Source organism: Lepidochelys kempii, chromosome 1, assembly GCF_965140265.1.
Source record: "Lepidochelys kempii isolate rLepKem1 chromosome 1, rLepKem1.hap2, whole genome shotgun sequence".
NCBI classification, from domain to species: domain Eukaryota; kingdom Metazoa; phylum Chordata; order Testudines; family Cheloniidae; genus Lepidochelys; species Lepidochelys kempii.
In genome coordinates, this window is record NC_133256.1 from 327,719,050 (window position 1) to 327,733,871 (window position 14,822).

Consider the following 14,822-nt stretch of genomic DNA (forward strand, 5'->3'; position numbering starts at 1 on the left):
GTTTAAGCTGAAAGGTCTTGGTTTTATTTTAGTTTTTTACTTTAATTAAATATGTGGTAGTTTCATGTCTCTCAAGATTATGGATTCATCTAAAAATGGTTTGAGATATTTCCCTTTCCCTGCAATGTTCTGTCCTTCAAATAGACATTAAAAGTGTTTTTATGTCTTGTGCCATAAATATAAAGGGAAGGGTAACAACCTTCCTGTATACAGTACTGTAAAATCCCTCCTGGCCAGAGGCACAAAATCCTTTTACCTGTAAAGGGTTAAGAAGCTCAGGTAACCTGGCTGGCACCTGACCAAAAGGACCAATAAGGGGACATGGATTGCTTGCTTCCTTGATCTAATTCCATTAAAATCAGTAAGTACTAGCAAGGGAATGCGTTAGCTTATTTTTGTTTTGGCTTGTGACTTTCTCTATGCTGAGAGGAAGGTGTATTCCTGGTTTTCTTTTTGTAACACTTTTGTAACACTTTACAAGTAGCGTGACTGCTAAGGCTCCCTCAGTGCTTAAGCCTGATACGAAATACCAGGCTGAAAGGGGTCATCCTCTTGTTAAAATATCCCCTGAGGAACCACAAGGACCAGGAATCCATAAAGTTTTGCAGATGAAAACAAGGAAAGTACCTCTTAAGTGCTAGTGATTCCAAGAGACTGCATGGTAGACCTCTGACAAGGGTCTCACCAAATGTACCTAGTTTCCTTGGATCCCAGAAAGAGCTTCCTCAGATCTGGGATGGTTACACTGGCTATCTGCACAGAGGTGCCCACATAGTCCATCTTGCCTAACACACCAGGAGCCTTCAAAGGCTCTTGTGGAAGAGATGTTGGAGGACAAAGAACTGTCATCTGTCATACTGAACTTAATCCTGGGGGAATTCTGCACCCAAAATTAAAAATTCTGCACACAATATATTAAAATTCTACAAATTTTATTTGTCAAAATAACACTACATAATCAAGCCGGTTTTAATTATTTTGGGAATTTATTTCAAAATACCTGTCACAAGTCTGTCTGTAACAATACAGATACAAAAATAATTCCCCCAGGAGTAGAGAGTTAAAGAAACCCCTATGACAACCCAGTTTCTGTTTCTCTGCCTCCTCCTCCCCCCAGAGCCTAGCCGCAGGGCCCCCAGCCCAGATACCTGCACACCCCCTCTCCACAGAGCCTAGCTGTGGAGGCCCCCTGGCCAGATATTCACACATATGCCCCCCAGAGCCCAGCCATGAACCCCCTTGCCCAGATACCCACACCCCCTCCCCACCAAAGCTCAGTCATGGGCTCCCCCAGCCCACCCCCCTGCTCCCCAGAGCCCAGCTGTGCCCCCCAACCCAGACAACCCCCCCCCCACCCAAGGATCCAGAGGAAGAAACAGCCTGATGCTGGGTCCCAGACTCATGTGGAGTTTCCTGCACACCTCTGTCTCCTTCCCTCAGGGCATGCAGGGAATTGCAGCTGCCAGGAACCCTCTAACTCCTTCCCCCTCCCCCAGACAGTATCTTCTATATGCGAGCTGGGCTCTGCTGGGTCCAGCTGACCCCAGGAGCATTGCAGCCAATTTCTGTGGAGGAAGGAAATTCTGCATGCACATTACTTTCTGCAAAATTCTGGATTGCGCAGTGGCACAGAATTCCCTCAGGAATATGAACCCTAACTACAACCTGTTGGAATCCATCAGACTGCTTCATATAAGATTTTTCTCCTGACCAGTCTTTCTCTCCTTGGCACCAGATGGATGAGACCTCTTCCTGGTGAGAATCTGTTGTGAGTCATTCATCCAGATCTGGCTACACCTGTAGATTTGGGTGATGCCAATGAGTCAGAGAACATTTGAGCACTTAATGAATCTTATGAGGTTTGCAAGGGTGTTTGTCTACTATGAACTGGAGAAACTTTGTCTTGTCCTTACAACACTATGGAAGTAGCCCTCCCAAGAATCTGTGGCAAACCAGTCCTAAAGGCTGAAAGAAGATATTGTGCATGGTTTCTCCAATGAGCAGAATTTTTGCATAGGCATTTTTTCAATTTGCAGAGATGCAGTAGAATGTGTAAGACCGTTTCTATTAGAAATAAGACGTGGCTATAAAGGAGGAATAAAACCATTCTCCTTTCTCCCCTCCAAAGTCTTGTACTACTTCTGTCTCCAGATTTCAATTTTCAGTAAGGTCAAGACCACTTTTCGCATCATTTTTTCATGAAAAGATTCCTGCGGGTGAGGAAGGACCGGATGTTGGTATGATCTTGAAGTCTGTTCTGTTTGATTTCTAGTACAGAGCAGTTTCACTAAATAGCTTGTCATACCTGAAACAATTGCGGACAAATTGTCTCCAAAAAGGAGGAAAAGAAAGAGAGGATTTAAATCTTACAATTGGTTTGGGATCCTCTGAGGCAGCAGAGGCTAGGGAAAAACAAACTTTGCCTTTTTTGATATGGCAAAAAATTTTACTAGACTGTCTGGGTCTCTGTACGTAGACAGATACAGAAGATTTCTACTGAAATCACACCTGCTGACTTCTGAAAGAGAATTTTGTGAGGCACTGATTGACTCAATCTGAAATCTGGTGGCCTTTCGTTTCTCCAAGACCTCATCCATTTTAAAACTAAAGATCACCTACCTTTGTAAGTTCATCTGTTGACTTGATATTTTATAGAAATACCTGAATTCTGGAGCCATGTACATCAATTAAGAGAGAAAGTTGAAGACAAAGAACCTGTCAGATCTAGGTTCAAAATCCTAAAGTACCCATACAGAGGAAAAACTTGGTAAGATTTAACCTCTGGAACTGCCAAAGATATGTGAGATTCTAAAGATGTTCTTGTACCTGAACCAGAATCACTTTAAAGGTGAGATTGCAGCAGAATGGCAAGAGATCTGCTTTTCCCAGTTCTGAGAATATCTTGGCACCAAGCCTGAAATTAGTAGCAGTTGTGGACTCTACAGATCTGAATATTGCACCAGCTAATTCTGGAAGAGCTCCCATATTGGGTCACTTGCTCTCTGTTCAGATCTCTGTAAAAGAGTATACTAAAGGTTTCAAAACCTTTATAAGGTTCCCCATATATTCTATAAGAGTTCTAACTTGCCTACCACAGGACATATTCTGAGAACATATCCAGGTAGTGGAACTAGCCAGTGTGTTTTTAATCTTGGGTCTGATAAAGGGACCTGCTCCTGCGACTCCTTTTGCAAGGCTAGCTGCATTTGGTATACAAATCAACATACACCTGTGGATTTTCCAACTCCAATATAATTTCCCACAGACTGGAAGCAATCCGGTGTTGCAGGCTTCCAGAGTGCATTTCCCACTCACTTCTCCACTGTCAATGCTGCTCTCATTTTGGTATCTCTGTGCTGGAGCGAGCTTGGCACACAGCTCTAGGAATGTGGCCTTTTGCATCAAAAAAATTCTGCAGCCACTGCTCATCGTCCTAAACCTGCATTATGATCCCACCAGTCAGTGCTTGTTTCCGGACCCAGAAGCAGCACTCCACTGTCTGCAGTTGCTCCATGAATACCACCAAACAACCTTGAAATATTTTCCGTTATGTCCCTCAGCAAACTGCCCTCAAAGAAATTGTCATATCCCTGATTGTTGTGGTACTTCCTAGAGTCTGCAGATACAGTAGAATCATGGCATATATTTACAACATTCATGAGATTGGTGCAAAGCTCTGGGCGCTCCATGCTTCTTTCAGAGTGGCAGAAATGAAAAAGTTGTGAGTTTGAGAGATTTTTAAAACAAGCTGAAAAAAGTATGGAATGGAAACAGTTGCATGCTGGGAACCTGAACCCTAGCTCCTGGAGATACCTGGGTGAGTCATTACTATCCCATAAACATTGCAAAAATAACTCAAAAGGTATTCACTGGACAGCGATGCATGGCACACTGGAATACCTCCCCATGGTGCACCACCCTTTACATCAACATAAGTGCCCCCGGTAAGCACAAAGCTGATACAAGCAGCCAAATATGCCCAAATTATATAAACTTCACTGGCTATATGTCCATGTAACCTGCCTTAACCAAAGTCTGTAGCATAGAAAGTATGCTACAGGTATCATCTGCCCTTTGAAGAGGTAAACAAGAAAGCTCACACCTTCAGGTGGAGTTCTGTCAAGGGGAGTTTGGGGCCTTAGCCCTGTTTCCTGGGAGGGTGCAGCAGGCTGTGTGGTTGCACCTCTCTGGATAGATCAGAAACCTGAGTGTGTTGAGTGATCCTAAGACAGGGCTGTGCCTGAAGTCACTGGTTCAGATGCCAGAGGCTTAAAACACATGAAACTAGTGGCTTTATCTTCTCAACTAGACCTGACACACATGCAAAAAAGTGCTGAAATAAGGTTTCACAGGCAATCTTAATTCCAGCCCTTCCTACTTTTTGTGTGCTTGACTTTGTACCTTTGCATGTTTTAAATGTATTTTGTATGTAATTTTCTAAATAGTTAAAAAAGTAAACTGAGAAAACAAATCCCATCATGAGACATAATGGTGAAAACTACATGGCTCAGCATCAGGGACTGAGATCTTTACATCCATCATACAAACCTCTGCTACTAGAGCTAAGTAACTGATAGTAGTAGTAAGAAATCATTCTTTAGGTCAACCATCTCTAAAAGAGGATGGACATTTACCAGGGGTGGTCTCAAATGTTTGCTGACAAAGAATGGTGCAATTTAGATCTTGGGATCCATTCCAGGAACTGGAGCAGCGTGTTATCCACTAGGCATAAAATATACTACCCATCTCCCCCAAGCTTGATTTCTTTTGCCTGTGTCTACCACACCACTGGCCTTTTGTCCCAGTTTTCTAACCTAGTCACTCTCCCCCACTCCCTGATCTTTTTCTTTCCTCCCATAGCCTTTGGCTACACACTCCCTTAACCACTGGACACACGTTCCCATCCCCACTGGCTCCCGGTCAGTCTCCCTCCCTGAGTGTCTCATCTAATTTCAACATCCTCATCTCCCCTAGCTTGTCTGATGTCTCTCCTTCTCCCAGGCCCACTAGGTGCCTGCTAGGTTACAGACCTAAGTCTCCTTATCTGGACAGGCCCAGTTCCCACCCCCAGGCTCTTTCTACTAATCTACTCCACAATTTCCTAAGTCTGGGTCTTGTCCTCTCTCCATTTGCATCACACAGCTTACTCTATGCTGCTTTGGTGCCAGGAGGGAGGTCACTGTCAGCACAGAAGAGATAAGCTCCCAGGTCTTATTTCTAGTCACTAACCCCAGAGCAGCTATTACTGGGAGAGTCTGACTTCACCTTTGTTGCCCTGGGCTTTGTGGGGATGGTGCATGAACACTCTGGTCAGCACTAGGAGCTGAGAGAGGTCTGAGTGGGAACTGAATCTTTTGAGATTTTTTGCTCAAGCCTGTACTGAACATGTGCAAACATTTTTTGCCCAAAGGCTTATAACTTGCCCAAATTTGTGCAGATGGTCACGGAGAATGGCAAAAGGCACCTCTCTGACACAAAGTGACTTCCTCCCTCATTTCAAATTCCTTGCTCCAAAATCCAGGAGTGCTAGAGTTTTTGAAAGAGCACCTGTCTCAGAAATGGCTGAACCCTATTAGCCAAAATTAATTAACTAAAAAAAAAAATTATTCTGAGGCAGAAACTCCCTGGAAAATTTCAACCTGAACTGTTAGTCTGGCATAGTTGTAAATTACAGAAAAACAGCATCTTATGTGACATGTCAGGCAATGGTAATAGGCAGGGGTATTAGCCCCACTGTAAATACTTTCAGCTGTTATCAATGCTCCACAGAAAATTTAGTGCATTACAGAAAACTGTATTAGAACTATTCTATCAGTTCCAAGGAGCTACTTATTTCAATATGTAGTGGAAAACTAAATCCTCCTCCCAGAATTTAAACAGGCTGCACTCTTTAGAATGGAAGGTCTAGTAGTTTTATGAGGCGGTGAAGATGTGTGTCACAAAAATGCATGAATTCTGTTTTAACAAATTACATCATGTTTAGAAACACAGCTGAAGTCAAACATACTTTATTTACATGAAGATATTTGTGACAGTTCTAAAATAAAAACTGAACAAGTCTACTTTAAATACCAGCCTGTCTTAAATAAAATTTTCAGATTGACATTTATTATTTGTAGTTGCTGTGTGAAGTTTAAGCTTGTACCAAGATAGGATGATCCAGTAATCTGATATTGGTCAACTTGAAAAAGTTTTGTTACAACTTAGTCTCTTCGTACATAGAAGATGTTATATCCAAGCTCAATCATTCCCCCCATGAGCAAGGCCCATAAGGGGATAAAGACATACACCAGTTTCATTTCAGTAAATTGTTCCAGTTTAGCGCAGAGGGCAAGGCAGAAAGCTAATTTAAGCAGCATTGCGATGAGGTACCAGGCCTTTTTCTTTACGTTTTGAGAACCGTTGCGAGGGTCATAGCCAGACTTACATCGCCCAGCCATTTTTACAATTAGCATAACGAGAAGGATAGTATCAAATATCCAGACTGGAATAAAGATAAGAAACCAGTTCCATGGTGCTTTCTCGTCCAATTTTAACACCAACATAATCAGGAAGAGTAATGTGAAAAGCCATGTGAGCAGCACTCTCTGTGCCAGGGACATTCTCATTTAAACAGCTTTGATAGGGAGTTTTCCCCCCCCAACTGTCAGCAACAACCTAAGACCAGGAAAAAAAAACAACCAGTCAAAAATGGCATATCAAGAACATATGGAATATATCTTGAAGATTCACAAGCAAAAGTTTCATTCCTTGTTATTGCTTTCAGAACCCATCACAATTCCACCTCACCTAGATAGCAGACCATATTTCACATTTCCCTTTTATGACTCTGTTCTTCCAATGATACAAGTCTTAACACTGAGCATTTTAATTCTGGTCCTCTTCCCAAATGAATTCACCACTCAAACCTGAATGCTTTTTGTAAGCCAATTAGCCAAGCCCTCATCCTCTCATGTCCCTAAGAAAACACATTCTGCAGAGCAAATACAGCAATTTACAGTTAAACTATAGAGGCCTTAATCCTAAATCATCCTTAACTTTGGACTTCTCTGTGCAGGCTGTCATCTTTGTGAATCTCTCTAGATTGTGGTCAACAAATACAGTTTCTGCTTTGGAGGTTTGTACAAGGCTGAACGCTTTTTCCGGGACTATGACATACACAGAAGTGTTAGGTTACTTAGTTCCTGTCAAAGCACAAATAGTGTGTAAACTTCTCTAAAATGGATGCTGCTCTTGTAGAGATGCTTTTCTCATCAAAGGAGTAAAATGCAGAGGAAGTACAAGGTAGTAAAGACACTAACTGAAATGTCCTGGAAACTGCTGCTCAGACTGAATGATCTAAGGGAAACTAATAAGGATTAAGGACAATTTTTGTGTTAACTTAGCCAATAGCCACCCAGCCCTTTGCACAGTTAGTGTTGGCTCTGACATCAGTTGTATTACAGTCGTGCTTAGAGGGCGGTCAGGGATCAATGCCCCACTGAACTGGTTATGGTGTATATGAACAAACAGGCCCCAATTACAATCTAAGTTTATTTTGTTCCCTATTCACAGTTCCAGTTGTTCATGATTTTAGCTTGGTGTCACAAGAGCTGGAGTTCTGAGGGCTCCTGCATACAGCCCTATATATGACCTGCTACTACAATATTAGAGACCAAATTTCAAAGCAGGAAAGAAAGACAAGTGATTTCAGGAATACCAAACCCCTCCTACCCACACCTTCAGAAATGTATTTTAGATCCATGGTCTCACAGCTTTTTCTGCTTCCACTATTTCTCTCCCACTCTCTGTCAGGCGGTGTTTTCAGAAAGTCAAACCCTATAGACATTTTTCCAAAGAGGATTTCAGCTGCCTAACAGCACATATTCAGATTTGTACAACTTTCTTCCTATTTAATCTTTAAGAGGCAAAGAGCTTTGCCCAGGAGACAAAAAAAGCTATTCCTATCCACTTGAGTGCAGAGACCCACTGTTTACTGAAAGTACTTCTCCCACATGCTCCGATTCCAAATTCCCATAGAAAGGGATAAACAACACAAGCTGCTGGCAAGGGATAAAACAAGAATGCTGCCTGGCTGGTAGGGGTACTATCAAGGAGATGTAGTCTGGAAATGCTAGTTTCATAAATGTACTTCATCCAAGAAGGTGACTACTTCTTGGATAACCAGGTTCAGCAATTGTTGCCACAGACACCACAAGGGGAAGGACTGGAAATAAGGGAACTAGAAAGAGCAGAAAGCCAACAAACAAACTGACCACTTGTGACACAGAGCTAGGAGGCATTCAGCCTGGCTAAAATTATCAAATAGTTATCAGATAACCAGTAAGTCAGCTATCGAGAAACGGAACAGAAAGCTATTGGGGTCAGAGCTGATGGGCATCCTTGCAGTTTGGTAGCTGTTTGCCTTGTGACAGATTATTCAGTCATCCTGAAAATGCAAACAATTATCATTAGTGATTCCATATAAAGAAGAGTGGAGAGAGAACTCAGCAAGGGACTGAAGAATAACAGGATGGTGTGTTGTCTCCCTGGAGCAAAAATTTGACATGTAATTGCATGATTGGACAGAATTACGAAGTAATCTGGCAAGTCTCCACTGCTGTTGAAACATTAGAATCAATGACTTAGCATCACATGGAACTACACAGACTACAAAAGACTTAGATCTTGAAAAGGAGATGAAGATAAAAGACCAAGTGATATTCTCATAGATCCTTCTGGTCCCATCAATAGAAGGCTGAAGGAGAGGAATTGCTGGCTGCACTACTAGTGTGACACTGGAATTTTTGTGGCCACGTTCCAGTGGGAGAGGGGGCACAATGAACGAGATGGCCTGCACCTTGCAGGCTCAGAGTTACGGGGGCTGAATTTCTCAGCTGGAGACTAGCAGAAGCCGCCTGGAGAGCATTAACCTAACAAAGAAAGGTGAGAGTGGAGGAGCCAAATGTCGTACCAACTCATATTCAACATGTTCCAAACACATTGAAGAGATGTGGGAAAACATGTGAAGAGAAAAAATTAATTAACAATGCTAGGAGTATGGGTAACAAGCAAGAGGAACTGAAAATTCTCAATTAATAGAAAATAGACATTGACCTTAATGAAACGGGTGGGACAAGTCACAGGTCTGGAATGTCAAATATCATTGGTTATAACCCGTTTAGGAAGGATAGTGACACCATTACCTGTTTTAGAGTTATGCTTAATGCAAAACTATAGGATCTTGACTGCATATAGATCACTGTGCTAACTACTGGGGAGATCTGTTACAGACCACCAAATCAAACCAGGGCGTTCTTAAATTGCCCTCTAAGTTACTCCTTTTGTAACTGTTTAGTGTATGGGGGGGGAGGGGGGGGGACGGTTGTTAGGGAGAACTTCCATTGGAGAGGCATGAAATGGAGGTTTTGTGCAGCTGGTAGTAAAACACTGGAGTTTAGAAAATAAAAGTTTATAACACAAAAAAATACTGCACCCAACACAAGAACTATTCTGGACCACATTCTGATGGATAAAGAGGAGTTAATCACTGGATGGGAAATTGCCCATTGACCAATGATCTCGATCTGATTATATTCAATGTAGACAATGAGGACAGTCCCAACTAATAATTTATGTATTTGGTACTAAAAGGGCTAAATTTCTCACAGTTGAGAAAAATTATGCGAGAAACTTATTGGAAAGAAAAATTAGATGGAAAAATATGACTAAAACCCAGCAGTTTAAATATGTTCTTCAGAGAAAGAATACTTAACAAGAGATGTATAGCCAAAACACTTACATATACCAAACGGCCAGCTTCCTTCCATAAAAATGGTGATCTAACAACAAGTGATTAGATCATCCATCTCCCCCCCGCCCCAAACATGTTAAATTATGGAACAGAGGCTTTTTGTATGGAAATCTCTACTACAATTCCTTAGAGGTTTCCTCATTGTAATCCTGTAAAAGGGGGATTGGGGGTCAATCCTTTACCTCAGTGAGACAAATCTGTCAGATCCCAGGAGATTTTGTAGAAGACTTTATCCCTGCACCACAACTGGCCCCCAGCACTCAGGCAGGATGGCTCCAATGGAACTGTGCTATGAGGAAATGCCCTCTTGCAGGGAATGCACCACAGAAACAGGCAACACAGGCTGACTGGGGAGTTGAAAACCCAGGATGGAGGCACCTCTTCACATAGGGATGTAGGGAGCATGATATGGTCCAAGCAATGCAGAAAATCTTGTCTGCTCTTTTAGATTTCTTGAAGTCAAAATTTTGCTCTTGGAGGATGTGTGCGCACAACTCACATTTATTTTAGTGGAAATACTGATGCATGGAACAAGGGTAGAACCTGAACATAGAGCTCGGCAGGTAAGAGAAGGTTAATGTATTGGTCATCCTTAAACTGTGTAGTATATTAATGATTTGGACTTTTAAACTTTTTTTTTTAAACTGTTTTTCTCACCTTTAAAAGATAAGGTATCCTAAAACAATGTTCCAGTTCAAGGAACAACCTCATCCCTGTAACACTGAATGTTAAGAATGATTGTCTGGATCAATTTTCTTCAACTAATCCATGGGCATTTTACCTTATGAACGGCTTTAGCCACATATCTATTTTACTATGCTAAGGCATTTTATTTCTTGAGTTAAAAATTTTTTAGGGAAAGAAAACTACTGACATTCACTAACTCCAACTAATTATCCAAATGGAAAAAAATGCCATCTTCTGTTGTGTTTTTGGCACATAGTATATTCACTGCTTCTGGGTAACAAGTTATTGTCAGTTGCCTCATTATTTGGGACACTTCATATTCACAGCCTCCTTTTGCTGGCCTGAAGGCACTGATAGCAAGAATCCTGGACACTCCTTTTATTTTGGGATATTAGGGCTTGTCTGTCCCTGGACACTGATCTGGAATAAAGTAGGGTGTAATTTAAAGCAGATTAACTGTTTTAGTGGATGCTCTCACTCCCCCATAAATGCCATATTCCAAATTTGTTTAATCTAGTTTAATAACTCCCTAGGTCAATAAACCCTTACTCTATGTCTATATACTGGAGACTGGAGCGTAGACATAGCGTACACCAGTGGTTTTCAAACCATGGGTCGCAACCCAGAACTGGGTCGCAGTGGCTTTGGTCAGCACTGCTGACTGTGCAGTTAAAAGTCCCATCAGTGGTGCTGCCCAGCTAAGGCAGGCTAGTCCCTACCTGTTCTGACATCGCGCTGCGCCCCACAAGTGACCATCAGCAGGACTGGCTCCTGGGGGGTGGGGGGGAGCGGCACAGGGCTCCACGCACTGCCCCTGCCCCGAGCACCAGCTCTGCACTCCCACTGGCCTACTGCCTCTGCATCCCGGCTGTGCTGCTGACTGGGAGCTGCCGGAGGTAAGCCCACCCCCCAAACCCGTGCCCCAATCCCATGCCCCAGTCCTGAGCCCCCCCAAACCCAGAGTCCCTTCCTGCACCCCCAAACCCCTCATCCCTGCCCCCCAAGAGCCTGCCCCCCCAGCCCAGAGCCCTGACCCCCTCCCACACTCCAACCTCTTGCCCCAGCCCTGAGCCCCCTCCTGCACCCCAAACCCCTCATTCCCAGGTCACAGACCCCCTCCATCCCAACCCTCAGCCCAGCACCCCCCTCCCACTCCCATAACCCCTCATTCCCAGCCACAGCCCTCACCCCCCGAACCCCTGCTCCAGCCCAGAGCCCCCTCCCACCCCTGAACTCCTCATTCCTGGTCCCACCCCGCAGCCCTCACCCCCCTACTCTAACCCTCTGCCCCAGATCTAAGCCCCTCCTACACACTAAACACCTCATCCCCAGCTCCATTGGATCACAGGCATCAACAATTTTCTTCAACTGGATCCTCAGAAAAATAGTCTGAAAGCCACTGCCCTACACTGATAGGAGTAATTTTTCTGTCAAGGTAGGAATACCACCTCCCTGAATGATGTTAGCTATGATGATGGACAAATACTTCTGCTGAGGAATATATCAACAATAAGGGTTACGTCAGTGTTTTCCCCCACACCCCTGTGACACAGCTATGTAGCTATAAGTATCATGTGTAGGCCATCCAAGCCTGAGTCTAGAGGAGCATTTCCTGCGATTATGCCTGGCCAATTAGGATTAGCAAGGTTCTGGAATTCATAGTTGACTTCTGATATCATGAACTCCTCAGGGCCCTGCACTACTGTGGTCTGTTCCCCACCCAGATTACTTGGAGCAGGCAGCAGCTGTATTCCTGTCCTCTGTGTCAGCAGGATTCTGCCATGGTGGAAGGTGCTTGTGAGTCAGCGATGTTCCCCGAAGCGCACGAGTCTTCACCCCTGGCCCAGGGGTGACATTTGGGTGCGTGGGGGGGGGAGGACTCTAGACCCTCTCCCCGAGTTCCCTAGGGGAGGTCTTCTCACTCTAGCCCCAGACAGAGCTCTTAACTGCAACAGCTTGAGTGTGATATGTAATAACTTCTGAAGCTGGGAGCAGCACAGCCTTTGGTGCAGGGAGTTTGTTTATAACCAGAGACAGGGTGATTAAGATAACAAAAGGCTTATCATTAAAGTAAAAAGAAAAGGAGTACTTGTGGCACCTTAGAGACTAACCAATTTATTTGAGCATAAGCTTTTGTGAGCTACAAGTGCCACAAGTACTCCTTTTCTTTTTGCGAATACAGACTAACAGGGCTGTTACTCTGAAACCCACCATTAAAGTAAAGTAAGTGATCCTGAAAGCACTGCCAGGCACTTCAGTTAAAAGGTAGGAAACAAAGGGTAGGAATAAAAGGTAAGAATGGAGAGAGGTAAATAGTGGTTTCCCTCAGGGGTCTGTACTGGGACAAGTCCTATTCAACATATTCATAAATGATCTGGAAAAAGGGGTACGCAGTGAGGTGGTAAAATTTGTAGCTAGCACAAAATTATTCAAGATAGTTCAGTCCAAAGCAGACTGCGAAGAGTCACAAAGGGATCTCACAAAACTGGGTGACTGAGCAACACAATGGCAGAAGAAATTCAAAAGTTGATAAATGCAAAGTAATGCAGTTGGCAAAATATAATCCCAACTATACATACAAAATGATGGGGTCTAAATTAGCTGAACCCATCAATAAAGAAGTCTTGGAGTCATTGTGAATAGTTCTCTGAAAACATCTGCTCAATGTCCAGTGGCAATTAAAAATGCTAACAGAATATTGGGAATCATTAAGAAAGGAATAGATAATATGAGAGAAATATCACATTGCCTCTACATAAATCCATGGTATGCCAACATATTGAATAGTGTGTGCAGATTTGGTCACCCTATCTCAAAAAAGATATATTGGATTTGGACAAGGTACAGAGGAGGACAACAGAAATTATTAGAGGTATGGAATGGGTTCTGTATGAGGAGAGATTAATAGGACTGGGACTTTTCAGCTTGGAAAAGAGATGACTAACGAAGCATATGACAGAGGGCTATAAAATCATGAATGGTGTGGAAAAATTTAATAAGGAATTATTTACTACTCATAACACAAGAGCCAGGAGTCACCAAATGAAATTAACAGGCAGCAGATTTAAAACAAACGAACAAGTATTTCTTTACAGTCAACGGGTGGAACTCTTTGCTAGGGGACGTTGTGAAGCCAAAACTGTAACAGGGTTCCAGTAAGAACTAGATAAATTCACGGAGGATATTAGCCAGGGTGGGCAGGGATCCAACACCATGGTCTGCATGGTCCTCGCTGTTTGCCAGAAGCTGGGAGCGGGCAACTCGAGGATTGCCTGGAGCCTGTCCTGTTCATTCCCCCGGGGCACCTGGCAGGGGCCACTGCTGGAAGAATCAACCTCCACCAAAATCTGAACTGGCGCCCCTGCCCCGCCGCGACAGGACTCGCGGCTCCGCCGGGTCGAAGGGGAGGCTTCCCTCTGCGCCTCACTCGCCCCGCCCAGCGGGACGCCTCAGCCAACCGGCAGCTCTGAAAGGCTCGCGGGCGGGGTCCCCTACGTGCCCCCGGGAGGGGCACCCGCGCCCGCCCGCAGGGCCGAGTCCGGCTCGCGCCGGGCACGGACAGAGGGTCCCCCCCACCCCGTTGGGAACCCGTCTCCGGGAGCAGGAGACGAGAGGCCCCCACCTCTCCCTGTACCTACCAGGCAGGCCCGGGCCACCCTGCGCAGCCGCCGCCGCCGCCGCCGCCTCACCCCGAGGCCAGAGCTTTCCCCCGCCCTTCGCAGGGTCTCGGCTCATCACGTTACAGCCCCCGGCTCCGACGCGCGTTGCAAGGGCCCCAGCCAACAGGCGGCTTGCAGGGGGAGAGGAGGGGCCCCCTCGTTAGAGAAAAGAGAGCGCGAGGGACGCTCACACCACCTCTGCGGCGCGCCCATTGGCTAGCCCATCACGCCATGATTGGACTCTGACCCACTCCCATTGGACGGCAGAGGAGCCGATCAAATTGATGCCGCCTTTGCGCCACGTCTTTAGGTGGGCCAGATGCCCATCAAACGAGCCCTGCCTGCGCACCATAGCCATTGGGTATAAGGGAACCTGAATGCACGCTCAGCCCGCCCACTTTTTCCCTTCTGCCAATTCAGGGACAGGGACGTCAATCAAACAAAGGACTACATAAAGTCAGCGACTCTTATTGTGGTAGAGACTTGCCCATCTGACGGAATCCCGCCTCACCTCCTTTCCCATTGGATAAAGTAGCTATCCATCACATATAGCGCCCGCCCCTCTTCATGTAGTCGAATGGGAGGGAGCTCCCTTAAATTCTTACGGAAGGTGGTAACTGGCGTGATGACGTATCTCCGCAAGTCTTTCCTCGGGCTAGGGCGGAGCTTCGTTTAAAGCCCGG

The 14,822-nt window shown here is 44.7% G+C and overlaps 1 protein-coding gene across 1 annotated transcript; it reads right to left on the reverse strand.

The window, feature by feature from the left end:
- Positions 1-5,992: 5,992 nt before the first annotated feature.
- On the reverse strand, positions 5,993-14,367 carry TMEM60 (transmembrane protein 60). The gene is made up of 2 exons (XM_073328587.1): positions 14,119-14,367; positions 5,993-6,657 (listed from the first exon to the last, which is right to left on the reverse strand). The coding sequence occupies exon 2, from the start codon at positions 6,606-6,608 to the stop codon at positions 6,204-6,206; it is 405 nt and encodes a 134-aa protein (XP_073184688.1). The 5' UTR covers positions 6,609-6,657; positions 14,119-14,367; the 3' UTR covers positions 5,993-6,203.
- Positions 14,368-14,822: the final 455 nt, after the last annotated feature.